Genomic DNA, 13,585 nt, shown 5'->3' on the forward strand with positions numbered 1-13,585 from the left:
ACCTCCCTGCCACCCACTTCCAACTAAATTAGACTTGATTATTCCTTCTCGTAACATCACAGCCTTTTCCTTCATAGTGCTTATCACAATTTGTAATTATGTGTTTATGTTAATTAACTAATTATTATTTATTCCTCTGTTCCACTAGACAAGAATTGTGTCTATTCCGTTCACCATATCTTCAGAGCCTAACACAGGTCTGGCATATCTTATACTCAGTAAATAATTTTTGAAAGAATGAGTAAATTAAGACCAAAGTCAATATAAGATTAATAAGTCTTCACAAAATGAAAATCATAGCTACATATACTTTTAATACCCTTCACATTCTATTCCTCTTCTAAAACTTTGTGTGATATGTGGTAATATCTTGCCTTTTGAGAACCAGAACTAGTACAAGACAGCTTTTTTTCTTTTTTTGAGACAGAGTCTCACTCTGTTGCCCAGGCTGGAGTGCAGTGGCGCGATCTCAACTCACCGCAAGCTCCACCTCCCAGGTTCACGCCATTCTCCTGCCTCAGCCTACCGAGTAGCTGGGACCACAGGCGCCCGCCACCACGCCCGGCTAATTTTTTGTATTTTTAGTAGAGATGGGGTTTCATCGTGTTAGCCAGGATGGTCTCGATCTCCTGACCTCGTAATCCACCCGCCTCGGCCTCCCAAAGTGCTGGGATGTGAGCCCCGTGCCCGGCCAGGACAGCTTTTTGATGAAAATCTGGACTTGATGTAACAAAGAACAGAAAAGGTTTCTTGGAGTGTCAGAGAAATTTGGAGAGTGAGTCTCTGGCATATAAACCAATAAAAGGGGAGTGTACCTGAAGTGGTGAAAAACAAACACCTTCTACAGACACTCACGCCTTCACTAGCAGTCTGCTTAGTTTGGTTTTCTTAAAGCCTGGAGTAGAGGAATGTTAACAGTCTATGTGAGAATTTATAGGCCTTCCCAGATCTTTCCCTTCCCTCTCATGATAATTTTCTCTAAAAAAAAAAAAAGGTAACTATTAGTTTTAAATTGGTACAAGTAATATGAGATAAGTAGATATGCCATTGTAGTTGTCCATGTAGCTGTCATACCTTTTAGAAGCATCTTCTTGTTTCAAAGTAGTTGTCTGTTTAGTACCTACAACAAAAATACAGTCATGTGCCACATAATGACATTTCATAAACGACGGACAGCATACAGACAGCGGTCTCATAAGACTAAAATACTGTATTTTTACCGTACCTTTTCTATGTTTAGATATACAATTGCCTACAGTACTTAGTACAGTAACATGCTGTGCAGGTTTGCAGCCTGGGAGCAATAGGCTGTACCATATAGCCTAGTGTGTAAGTAGGCTATACCATCTAAGTTTGTGTAAGTGCACTCTACGATGGTCACACAAGGATGAAATCGCTTAACAACGCATTTCTCAAAATGCATCCCCGCAGTTAAGCTACACATGGTGACAGTAGGTCAGGCCTACACAAACACATTAGGTACAAGATAGATTCCTACACAAATAACAAACTAGACCAATTTTTCTTCTTTTCCACATATTTTATGTCCAATCGTGTGTAAATCAAAATGAAATAGGAAGGGAAAGCAATTTGTTTTTGCAAATTGATTACTGTCTAATTTTTCTTGGTTAAAATGTATCTCTTTGGGGACTGAATTTTCTTCTGCATCATAGTTGCTTAATTAATCATTCCTGAAAATCTGAGATCTGGGTACTTTTTAGGGAAACCTCTCTCTCCGTCTGCCAAACGTCCTCTCTGGGAGAAGAGGGGAGTCCGGCACCTCAAAGAACCGGGCACCCAAGCAATCTGGAAAGGAGGACCGGTCCTAGGTTCAAGACCAGCTGCCAACGCTGCCCTAGTCACTTGCCCCGAACCCCGGGGACCCTAGGCCTGGGTTCCCGGCGCCTCCACTGTACTTTCTCTCAGAGGCTGGGGCCATGGCCCGCGTGAGGGAAATCTTGCAACACTGGCGTAAAGGGGTGAGGGCCGGCCAGGAGATCTTTCCCAGGGGGAGCGGACGGCGGTGGGAAGCTTTCGGCCTTCTCTACCTGGGAGAACCCCTCCCCTGAAGCAGCCTTTCAGGAGCGCCCGTGCGCTTCGGTTTAGAACTCGAGATCGGGGTCCAGCTTTCAGGGTCCCAAAGTGAGAAGACATCCTTGCTCCTACCTGCGGCTTTTCGAGAGCGGCGAGGAGCCCCGGCCTTGCGGCCGGCAGAACCCGGCCCAGCACAGTCCGCCATCGGGGAGAGTAGTCTGCGGGACCGGGACTAGCTCCGGCGTCTCGCCCCGAGGCCCCGCCTTCCTACGCGTAGCGCGAGGCGGACCCCGCTGGCGTGGGGCGGGGCCAGAAGAGCGGGCTAAGTGGCTGGAGGAGGTGGCGGCGGCTGGGAGAGGCGAGAAATCTGGCCGGTAAGTGGAGTCGTGGAGAGGTTCGGGGTGGCCAAGGCTCGCGGTTGGCCGTGAGCCGCGGCGGCCTTGGTGCCGCGGGCCGACTAGGCCACGCGAGGTGGTGGAGCCTGCACACCTAGGCGAGCAGGAATCGGAAGACATGGCTTCCTCTGATGCTGCCCGCACGCGCGCTGGGGTGTTATTCGCCTTATAGCGCGCTGCGCTGAGAACCGGGCTGACCCGCGCCCCTACTGAGGGTTTGGGGCTGAGCCTTGCCTCCGGGAGAAGCGATGGTCTCCTCCTGAAGGCCGCCGTTGCCTTGTCTCCGTGTGATACAGTGATTTCACTAGCTGGATTGATCATTTTGGGTACTGCAACTCCTAGAGAGAAATGGGATGGAGGGCATCTGAATCTTCACCCCCTATAGATAAACTTGTGTTGCACCCCAATTTTTGTGAGGTGAGACATTAAAAAATCCCCTAATGATTAGAATTTTGATTTCAGGTCCACCTTTTGGAATTTTGTTTTCATAAAAGAAGTACTTTGCTTTTTAAAAGCCCTTTAGTTCGTATTTGTCTCGCCTCTTGGGAGTACTCGAGAGTTTTTTTTTTTCCTTCAAAATAGCTTTCAAAACTATGCTCCTAGAAAACTTAAAAGATGCAATAAGGGCTTCTAAAAAAACACTTTATTTTCTTAGACAAACATACTAAGATTCAGTAGTAACATTTCAACCTTAGAACTTTACATTTTCTCCTAGCATGCTATTGGACCAAAAAACAACAACAAAAATTTTCCATTTTCTTTATTGTATTTACTAATAATTTATCACACTGAAACATAACTTTTGAATACTTAAATGTGATATCACGGATATTTAACAGTGTGTTTTGTATTTGTAGGTTTTAGCGTCGAAACTGGGAGAAATAGGAATGGCTGTAGAGGAACTTCAGTCTATAATAAAGAGATGTGTAAGTATTTTTTTAATTTTTGTAAAATTAAATACCTTTCAAAATATGGGAAGGGCACAGATGGTTTTTAATTATATTTGTGGTCACTCAAATTGTTTATCTTCTTTAATCCTTGCTTTTTTTGACCTGTAAAGAACGTGAGTGGGGGAGGCAGATTGGATTATTTCTCCAGGTGACATACTTATCTAAATAACCTTTTACATTTTAATCCTGATCCTTTTCATAGGTTTCACTGGTACAGTAGATTTCAAGGTCATTTATTAAAGTATTTGTTAGGGTAATCCTAATTTTGATACATGTGTTATTTACGTTACATTTACCTAGAATTTAAACAGATTTCCTTTTTTCATAGATAAGAAGTTACTGTATTTAATTTTTATTTGCATACACATTTGTTCTTTTGTTTTTTGGGGGCTTTTTTGCCAGCAAATCCTAGAAGAGCAAGACTTTAAAGAAGAGGATTTTGGCCTATTTCAGTTAGCTGGGCAAAGATGCATAGAAGAAGGGCACATAGACCAGCTATTAGAAATTATTCAAAATGAAAAGAATAAGGTACGTACAATCTTGGTATTTACTTTTCAATCTTGGGAAGAGAATAATCACATGATGCTATTCATCCAGTCATTTATCCATCAAACATTTAAGAATCTACTTAAAATTTCACAGTAGGGAACTGAAGACAAAAAAAGAATTAAAAATATTCAGGTCGGGCGCAGTGGCTCACACTTGTAGTACCAGCACTGTGGGAGGCCAAGGCAGGCAGATCACTTGAGCCCAGGAGTTTGAGACTAGCCTGGGCAACAGAGTAAGGCCCTGTCTCAGAAAAAAAAGAAAAGAAACAGTCATATACTTGAAGGTACTTACAATCTGGTCAAACAGATAAACATGTAAACAACTAACAATAATGAGGCAAAATAAATAAAATAAGTGCTATAGTTGAAGTAAAGAGTTTTTAGAAGGAACAGAATTACTTCTGGTTTAGGGAGTCCAAAAATGGTGTTCGGGTTATTTACATTGAAAAATATACATATCAAGCAGGCTAAATATTCATTTTGAGTGATCAGCCCATTCTCCAGCCAAATGTGTATGGAAAACCAAATTTTAATTAAAACAGTATTTTATGTGCTTAGAATCAGAACAGGAGGAAAGCTATATGTCATTATGCTAGCCAGTATCATCCAGTTACAATAGTTTGAGAAGTCATCCTCTACAATAGAAAAGGATCTTATTTGTGAATCAGGAATAACTTTTTCCTGGGACACTGTCTTGGCACACCCTGCCAAATTTTGTGTCTTTGGATACTCCTTATAAGGAAGACTGCTATGGTTTGGTTCTGTGTCCCCACCCAGATCTCACCTTGAATTGTAATAATCCCTGTGTGTCAAGGGTGGGACCAGGTGGAGGTGATTGAATCAAGGGGGTGGTTTCCCACATGCTTCTCATCATAGTGAGTGAGTTCTCACGAGGTCTGATAGTTTTATAACCATCTGGCATTTCCCCTGTTGGCACTCAGCCCCTCTCCTGCTGCCCTGTGAAGAGGTGCCTTCCGCCATGGTTGTAAGTTTCCTGAGGCCTCCCTAGCCATGTGGAACTGCATGTCAATTAAACCTCTTTTCTTTCTAAATTACCCAGGCTTAGGTATTTTTTCATAGAAGCAGCGTGAGAACAGACTAATACAAAGACCATCTTCTTTCTAGGTACACAGTCTTTCTTTATTTGCAGTGCTACTTATTTATTAGAAGTTTTCTTTCTCGATATCACAGTGTAGTTGTATTGACCTGTGTTTCTCTCCAGGGCATCTTGATTGGATTTAGGGGATTCCTAAAACTTTTTAATCATACATTATTATAGCATCTCTTAGTTCAAATGGCTTATACCCTTCTTATTTTTTATTAAAATAATTAGGAGATTTTATTGTTTTTAATATATATTTATGATAACTTTGTAACCCCCAATATAATAAATTTTATGTTTTTTAAACTCTTCTTGATTTTTTCTAATTGCGTTCTCAGAGGATAACCTTCGAAAGTACTTAGCTTTTAGCTAATAATAAAAAAAACAACTAATATTTATTGAATATTTACATGTACCAGATGCTGTCTTTAGTCTTTTACATTTATTAACTTAGTCTCTCCAAAATCTCAGAAAGTAGGTATTCATTTTGACTGAAAGGTTAAATGACTTGCCCAAAAGTAAGTCAGCTTTTATGTAACATCCAAGATTCAGACCTGTGTAGCATGGTTTTGGAGCTCCTAACTACTCTGCTCTACCGCTGGTTAGTGCTATATGGCATCTGGTTTTAGGGTAGAATACAGGGGATTGATTGATTGAGAGGGTGAGGCATCAAAAATGACGGGGTTTCTAGCCTCTAAAAGGATAATATATGGTATCAAACAGAAAAAGGCAGCCTAAGTAGAGGGAAAAGTTTACTGAAGGAACAAGTGATTTGACTTTTAGAAATTTTGAGTTTAAGTACAGCAGTCAATTGGAAAATAGGGTTTTGAGCTCAGTAGATATAGGAATTAAGATGTAGATCTCTGAGACACATACCTGTGAGACTTTAATTATGTAAAGATTGGGTAATTGAAGCATTGAGGGGTGAAAAAAAAAACAAGAATTTACCTGAGTTCACAGAAAAGAGGCTGAAGAGAAGAGTCCCAAGATCCCATCTTGAGGAATTTAAGAAACAGATAGAGAGAAGAGGCCTGCCAAGGAGATGAGGATCAGCACCACATCTATGAGGCAGAAGGAAAAGGGAAGTATAAACAAAGTATTTTTCAGGCATTGCATGCCTCAGTGTTTTATTTTTAGCATGCTTCTGAATAGCTAATGGGATAGATTTAAACATTGTGAGGCTTAGTCTTAATAGTTTGAGAATCACCTTTGCAATATGTGATCAGCTAAATGCAAAGGTTTAGATACTGATAAGACAATGTTCAAAACTGACTACAGGCCAGGCATAGTGGTTCACGCCTATAATTCCAGCACTTTGGGAGGCCGAGGTGGGTAGATCACCTGAGGTCAGGAGTTTGAGACCAGCCTGGCCAACATGGTGAAACCCTGTCTCCACTAAAATGCAAGAATTAGTCGGGTGTGATGGCGCACCCCTGTAATCCCAGCCACTCAGGAGACTGAGATAGGAGAATTGCTTGAACCTGGGAGGCGGAGGCTGCAGTAAGCCAAGATTGTACCACTGCACTCCGGCCGGGGAAACAGAGTGAGACCCATCTCAACAACAACAACAACAACAAAAAAACCGACTACAATTTAATTTTCTTGCCAGGTGAGACTATCAAAATTGACCAAGATTTACTATTATTTTCAACTGTAAGAGTGAATTGGGTGCAGCACACCAACATGGCACATATATGTAACAAACCTGCATGTTGTGCACATGTACCCTAGAACTTAAAGTATATTAAGTCCACTAAATATTTTTTTAAAAAGTGAATTAAAGAAAAAATAAAAATATTTGCTTTGTAAGAGACTATTCACATACTATTTATTACAGTATATTGTAATTGTAGTTATTGTTAATCTCAATTTATAAATTAAACTTTGTTACAGATACGCATGTATAGTATTTATATATAGCGTTTGGTACTATTCATGGTTTCAGGCATCCACTGGGGGTCTTGGAATGTACTCCCTGCAGATAAGTGGGGAGACTACTGTATCCTAAGCTCTATTTTTATTATCTTACAAGACTGGGGTCAATATGAGGTATTACAGGTGTCATTTTGTCTTCTTCCTAGATCAACTTTTTTAAAAAATAATTCTAATTTTTGTGGGTACATAGAAGGCATATATATTGATGGGTACATGAGATGTTTTGATACAGACATGCAATGTGTAATAAGCACATCATGGAGAATGGGGTATCCATCCCTTCAAGCATTTATCCTTTGTGTTACAAATAATTCAATTATACTCATTTAGTTACTTTAAACTGTACAGTTATTAACTATAGTCACCCTGTTGTGCTCTCAAATAGTAGGTCTTATTCATTACTTATAACTATTTTTTTTTTTGGTACTCATTAGCCATCTTCCCTGCCTCCCACTACTCTTTTCAGCCTCTAGTAACCATCCTTCTATTCTCTGTGTCCGTGTGTTCAGTTGTATGGTTTTTTCATATCCCACAAAAAGGTGAGAACATTCAATGTTTTTCTGTGCCTGACTTCTTTCACTTAACATAATGGTCTACAGTCCCATCCATGTTATTGCAAATGACAAGTTGTCATTCTTTTTTATGGCCGAATAGTACTCCATTGTGTATACGTACCACATTTTCTTTATCCATTCATTTGTTGATGGACACTTAGGTTGCTTCCAAATCTGAGATAAACAGTGCTGCAATGAACATGGGAGTGCAAATGTCTCTTCAATATAGTGATTTCCTTTCATTTGGGTATATACCCAGCAGTGGGATTGCTGGATCATATGGTAGCTCTATTTTTGTATTTTTTGAGGAACTGCCAAACTGTTCTCATTAATGGTTGTACTAATTCACATTCCCACCAACAATATATGAGGGTTTCCTTTTCTCCACATCCTTGCCAGCATTTGTTATTGACTGTCTTTTGGATATAAGCCATTTTAACTGGGGTGAGATAATATCCCATTGTAGTTTTGATTTGCATTTCTCTGATGATCATGATGCACAACTTTTCATATGCTTGTTTGCAATTTGTATGCCTTCTTTTGGGAAATGTCTATTCAAATCTTTTGCCAATTTTTTAATTGGATTATTAGATTTTTTCCCTTAGTGGTGTTTGAGCTTCTTTTCTATTCTGGTTATTCATCTGTTGTCAGATGGGTTAAATCTGATTTTTCTTTATTTATATATTGTTTTGAGATAGGGTCTGTCTCTTGTCACTCAGGCTGGTTTGCAGAGGTGTGATCACAGCTCACTGCTACCTCTGCCTCCCAGGCTCAGGCCATCCTCCCACTCATCCTCCCAAGTAGCTGGGACTTCAAACGTGTGCCACCAGGCCCAGCTAATTTTTGTATTTTGTAGACACAGGGTTTGGCCATGTTGCCCAGGCTGCTCAAGTGATCCGCCCACCTCAGCCTCCCAAAATGTTGGGATTACAGGCATGAGCCACCATGCTTTAAAAAAAAACAAAAAACAAAAAACAAAGACTGGGCGCAGTGGCTCACGCCTGTAATCCCATCACTTTGGGAGGCCGAGGGAGGTGGATCACGCAGTCAGGAGATCCAGACCATCCTGGCTAGCACGGTGAAACCCCATCTCTACTGAAAAAAAAAAAAATACAAAAAATTAGCTGGGCCTGGTAGTGGGCACCTGTAGTCCCAGCTACTCAGGAGGCTGAGGCAGGAGAATGATGTGAACCCAGGAGGCAGAGCTTGCAGTGAGCTGAGATAGTGCCACTGCACTGCAGCCTGGGCAATAGAGCAAGACTCAGTCTCAAAATAATAATTAACTTTAAAAAATAGAGACAGGGTCTCACTAGGTTGCCCAGGCTGGTCTCAAACTCCTGGGCTCAAGTGATCCTCCTGCCTCAGCCTCCCAAGGTGCTGGGATTAGCAGCATGAGCCACTGCACCCAGCCAGCCACCGTGCTTTTAAAGAAGGACTCTAGAATGTAAACTCTAGGAGTGATCTTATCCAGTGTGTTCCTCACTTTATTTCTAATCCCTAGAATATTATAATGTAGGCTTGGTAAATACTGATGAGTTAAAGTACAAAGCAGGCCAGATAAGTGGAATACATTGTTGATGTCACTCACGTCCGTGTGAAGAGACCACCAAACAGGCTTTGTGTGAGCAATAAAGCTTTTTAATCACCTGGGTGCAGGCGGGCTGAGTCCGAAAAGAGAGTCAGCGAAGGGAGATAAGGGTGGGGCCGTTTTATAGGATTTGAGTAGGTAAAGGAAAATTACAGTCAAAGGGGGTTTTTCTCTGGCAGGCAGGGGTGGGGGTTATAAGGTGCTCAGTGGGGGAGCTTTGGAGGCAGGATGTGCCAGGAAAAGGAATTTCACAAGGTAATGTCATCAGTTAAGGCAGCAACAGGCTATTTTCACTTCTTTTGTGGTAGAATGTCTTTAGTTAATGCAGGAACCAGCTATCTGGATGTGTACGTGGTGGCTTAGCTTTGGCTCAGAGGCCTGACATTCCTGTCTTCTTATATTAATAAGAAAAATAAAACAAAATAGTGTTGAAGTGTTGGGGTGGTGAAAATTTTTGTGGGGTGGTATGGAGAGATAATGGGTGATGTTTCTCAGGGCTGCTTCAAGTGGGATTGGGGCGGCATGGGAACCTAGAGTGGCAGAGATTAAGCTGAAGGAAGATTTTGTGGTAAGAGGCAATATTGTGGGGTTGTTAGAAGGAGGATTTGTCGTATGGAATGATTGGTGATGGCCTGAATGCGATTTTGTATGAATTGAAAAACTAAACAGAAGACAAAAGGTCCGAATAAGAGAAGGAGAAAAACAGGTATTAAAGGACTAAGAATTGGGAGGACCCAGGACATCCAATTAGAGAGTGCCCAAGGAGGTTCAGCATAGCCCTGCCAGCAAAGATTATTTATTTACTTTAAGAGGCAGTTAAGAGTGGGGGATAGCAGCAGGAGATACCAGCTGTGATGGCTTGGAGAAACAGTGTAAATGGGCAATGTAAACAAGAGCCGGGCATTTAGGAGTAGTTGAGAACGGTGGATAGGAGTATGACTAGACAGAAGATAGTAGGGATGACAAGTTTTTTGGGGCGCAGTGCAAGTTGGTCTGGTGTCTGGAATGAGACTGGAGCCTAATAAAAAGGAGCATCTATACAGGAGCTTCAATGGGCTGTACCTGGTAGCATTCCAAGGACAGGCCTGAATTCTGAGAAGGCAAGTGGTAAAAGTATTGTCCAGTCCTTTTTAAGTTGGTGGCTGAGCTTGGTGAGGTGTGTTTTTAAAAGACCATTAGTCCGTTCTACCTTTCTTGAAGATTGAAGACTGTGAGGGGTATGAAGGTCTCACTGAATACCAAGAGCCTGAGAAACTGCTTGGGTGATTTGACTAGTAAAGGCCGGTCCATTATCAGACTGTATAGAGGTGGGAAGGCTAAACCGAGGAATTATGTCTGACAGAAGGGAAGAAATGACCACGGTGGCCTTTTCAGACCCTGTGGGAAAGGCCTCTACCCATCCAGTGAAAGTGTCTAACCAGACCAAGAGGTATTTTAATTTCCTGACTCCAGGCATGTGAGTAAAGTCAATTTGCCAGTCCTGGGTGGGGGCAAATCCCTAAGCTTGATGTGTAGGAAAGGGAGGGGGCCTGAACAATCCCTGAAGGGTAGTAGAATAGCAGATGGAACACTGAGAAGTGATGTCCTTGAGGATAGATTTCCATGATGGAAAGGAAATGAGAGGTTCTAAGAGACAGGCTGGTGGCTTGTAACCTACATGGAAGAGGTTAGGAAATGATGACAGAATAGAATGGGCCTGTCAGGCTGGAAGGAGATATTTTCCTTGGTCCAGGAATCGTTTGCCTTGTGTGGGAAGAGATTGATAGGTGGAAGTTTCAGCGGGGGAGTAGGTGGGAATGACCGATGTGAAGGAGAAAAACTGACCGTGAGGGACAGAAGTTGGAACACTAACTGCTTTTTTAGCTAACTTATCAACATAAGCATTGTCCTGAGCAATGGGATCTGGTGCCTTTTGATGGCCCTTGCAGTGAATGACTCCAGCTTCCTTTGGAAGTAAAGTGGCTTTGAGAAGCGTTTTCATTAAAGAGGCATTAATGATGGAGGACCCTTACTCAGTGAGGAAACCTCTTTCAGCCGGTATAACAGCATGGTGGTGCAGAATATGGAAGGCGTATTTAGAGTCAGTATAAATATTGACACGTAGTCCTTTTGCAAGAGTGAGGGCCTGAGTTAAGGCAACTAGTTCGGCTTGCTGAGAGGTAGTGGAGGGAGGCAGAGTGGTAGCCTCAATGATAGATGTGGAAGATACTATAGCATAGCCTGCCTTTGCTGGTGAGTGGCGATTAGGCCTGGTGGAACTGCCGTCAATAAACCAAGTATGTTAAGGGTGAGGAACAGGAAAGAATATGGGGAAATGGGGTAAATGTCAGATGGATCAGAGAGATACAGTCATGGGGGTCAGGTGTGGTATCAGGAATAATGTGGGAGGCCGGATTGAAGTCCAGGCCAGAAACAATCATAATTGTGGGAGACTCAACAAAGAGTGAGTATAGCTGAAGGAGCCAGGGAGCAGAAAGTATATGTGTCAGGTGGGAGGAAGAAAATAGATTTTGGAAGTTATGAGAACTGTAGAGAGTGAGTTGAGCACAGTTTGTGATTTTTAGGGCCTCTAAAAGTATTAAAGCAGCGGCAGCCACTGCACGCAGACATGAGACCTAGGCTAAAACAGTAAGGTCAAGTTGTTTGGACAGAAAGGCTACAGGACGCAGTCCTGGCTCTTGTGTAAGAATTCTGACCACACTAACCATGCCTAGGAAGGAAAGGAGTTGTTTTGTAGAAGGGATTGGGGTTTGGGAGATTAGCCAGACATGATCAGCAGAGAGAGCACGTGTGTTTTTATGAGAATTATGCCGAGATAGGTAACAGATGAGGAAGAAATTTGGGTTTGACTGAAGTAATGGGGGCTGTCTGTGAAGCCTTGCAAGCAGTACAGCCCAGGTAATTTGCTGAGCCTGATGGGTGTCAGGGTCAGTCCAGGTGAAAGTGAAGAGAGGCTGGGATGAAGGGTACAAAGGAATATAAAGAAAGCATGTTTGAGATCCAGAACAGAGTACTGGCTTGCGGAGGGAGGTATTGAGGATAGGAGAGTATATGAGTTTGGCACTATGGGGTGGAGAGGCAAGACAATTTGGTTGATAAGGTGCAGATCCTGAACTAACCTGTAAGTCTTGTCTGGGTCTAGGACAGGTAAAATGGGGGAATTGTAAGAAGAGTTTATAGGCTTTAAAAGGCCGTGCTCTAACAGTTGAGTGATAACAGGCTTTAATTCTTTTAAAGCGTACTGTGGGATGGGATATTGGCATTGAGCAGGGTAAGGGTGATTAGGTTTTATTTTTTATAATTTTTTTTAAAAATTTATTTATTATTATTAAACTTCAAGTTGTAGGGTACATGTGCACAACGTGCAGGTTTGCTACATATGTATACTTGTGCCATGTTGGTGTGCTGCACCCATCAACTCGTCATTTACATCAGGTATAACTCCCAATGCAATCCCTCCCCCCTCCCCCCTCCCCATGATAGGCCCCGGTGTGTGATGTTCCCCTTCCCGAGTCCAAGTGATCTCATTGTTCAGTTCCCGCCTATGAGTGAGAACATGCGGTGTTTGGTTTTCTGTTCTTGTGATAGTTTGCTGAGAATGATGGTTTCCAGCTGCATCCATGTCCCTACAAAGGACACAAACTCATCCTTTTTTATGGCTGCATAGTATTCCATGGTGTATATGTGCCACATTTTCTTAATCCAATCTGTCACTGATGGACATTTGGGTTGATTCCAAGTCTTTGCTATTGTGAATAGTGCTGCAATAAACATACGTGTGCATGTGTCTTTATAGCAGCATAATTTATAATCCTTTGGGTATATACCCAGTAATGGGATGGCTGGGTCATATGGTGCATCTAGTTCTAGATCCTTGAGGAATCGCCATACTGTTTTCCATAATGGTTGAACTAGTTTACAATCCCACCAACAGTGTAAAAGTGTTCCTATTTCTCCACATCCTCTCCAGCACCTGTTGTTTCCTGACTTTTTAATGCTCGCCATTCTAACTGGTGTGAGATGGTATCTCATTGTGGTTTTGATTTGCATTTCTCTGATGGCCAGTGATGATGAGCATTTTTTCATGTGTCTGTTGGCTGTATGAATGTCTTCTTTTGAGAAATGTCTGTTCATATCCTTTGCCCACTTTTTGATGGGGTTGTTTGTTTTTTTCTTGTAAATTTGTTTGAGTTCTTTGTAGGTTCTGGATATTAGCCCTTTGTCAGATGAGTAGATTGCAAAAATTTTCTCCCATTCTGTAGGTTGCCTGTTCACTCTGATGGTAGTTTCTTTTGCTGTGCAGAAGCTCTTTAGTTTAATGAGATCCCATTTGTCAATTTTGGCTTTTGCTGCCGTTGCCTTTGGTGTTTTAGACATGAAGTGTTTGCCCATGCCTATGTCCTGAATGGTACTACCTAGGTTTTCCTCTAGGATTTTTATGGTATTAGGTCTCACATTTAAGTCTCTAATCCATCTTGA

The 13,585-nt window shown here is 42.0% G+C and overlaps 2 protein-coding genes across 5 annotated transcripts in view; one reads left to right on the forward strand and one right to left on the reverse strand.

Annotated features, from left to right (window-relative positions):
• Positions 1-2,316, reverse strand: part of RPAP2 (RNA polymerase II associated protein 2) — an 89,068-nt gene extending 86,752 nt beyond the window's left edge. Inside the window, exons 1-2 of one of the 2 annotated variants that reach the window (XM_007977966.3) lie at positions 2,167-2,315; positions 1,075-1,120 (exon numbers count right to left, since the gene is read on the reverse strand). In XM_007977966.3, the coding sequence (XP_007976157.1) occupies positions 1,075-1,120; positions 2,167-2,239 (119 nt within the window). In that variant the 5' untranslated portion in view covers positions 2,240-2,315. Of the gene's footprint in view, positions 1-1,074; positions 1,121-2,166 lie in introns of both variants that reach the window. The other variant, XM_007977967.3, reaches the window with a different exon arrangement.
• Positions 2,301-13,585, forward strand: part of GLMN (glomulin, FKBP associated protein) — a 65,955-nt gene continuing 54,670 nt past the window's right edge. Inside the window, exons 1-3 of one of the 3 annotated variants that reach the window (XM_007977964.3) lie at positions 2,301-2,408; positions 3,287-3,355; positions 3,782-3,907. In XM_007977964.3, coding sequence (XP_007976155.2) covers positions 3,317-3,355; positions 3,782-3,907 — 165 coding nt within the window. In that variant the 5' untranslated portion in view covers positions 2,301-2,408; positions 3,287-3,316. Of the gene's footprint in view, positions 2,409-2,470; positions 2,847-3,286; positions 3,356-3,781; positions 3,908-13,585 lie in introns of those variants that run through there. The other 2 variants (XM_073008580.1, XM_007977963.3) reach the window with 2 other exon arrangements.

Source organism: Chlorocebus sabaeus, chromosome 20 (assembly GCF_047675955.1).
Source record: "Chlorocebus sabaeus isolate Y175 chromosome 20, mChlSab1.0.hap1, whole genome shotgun sequence".
In the NCBI taxonomy this organism is placed as follows: Eukaryota; Metazoa; Chordata; class Mammalia; order Primates; family Cercopithecidae; genus Chlorocebus; species Chlorocebus sabaeus.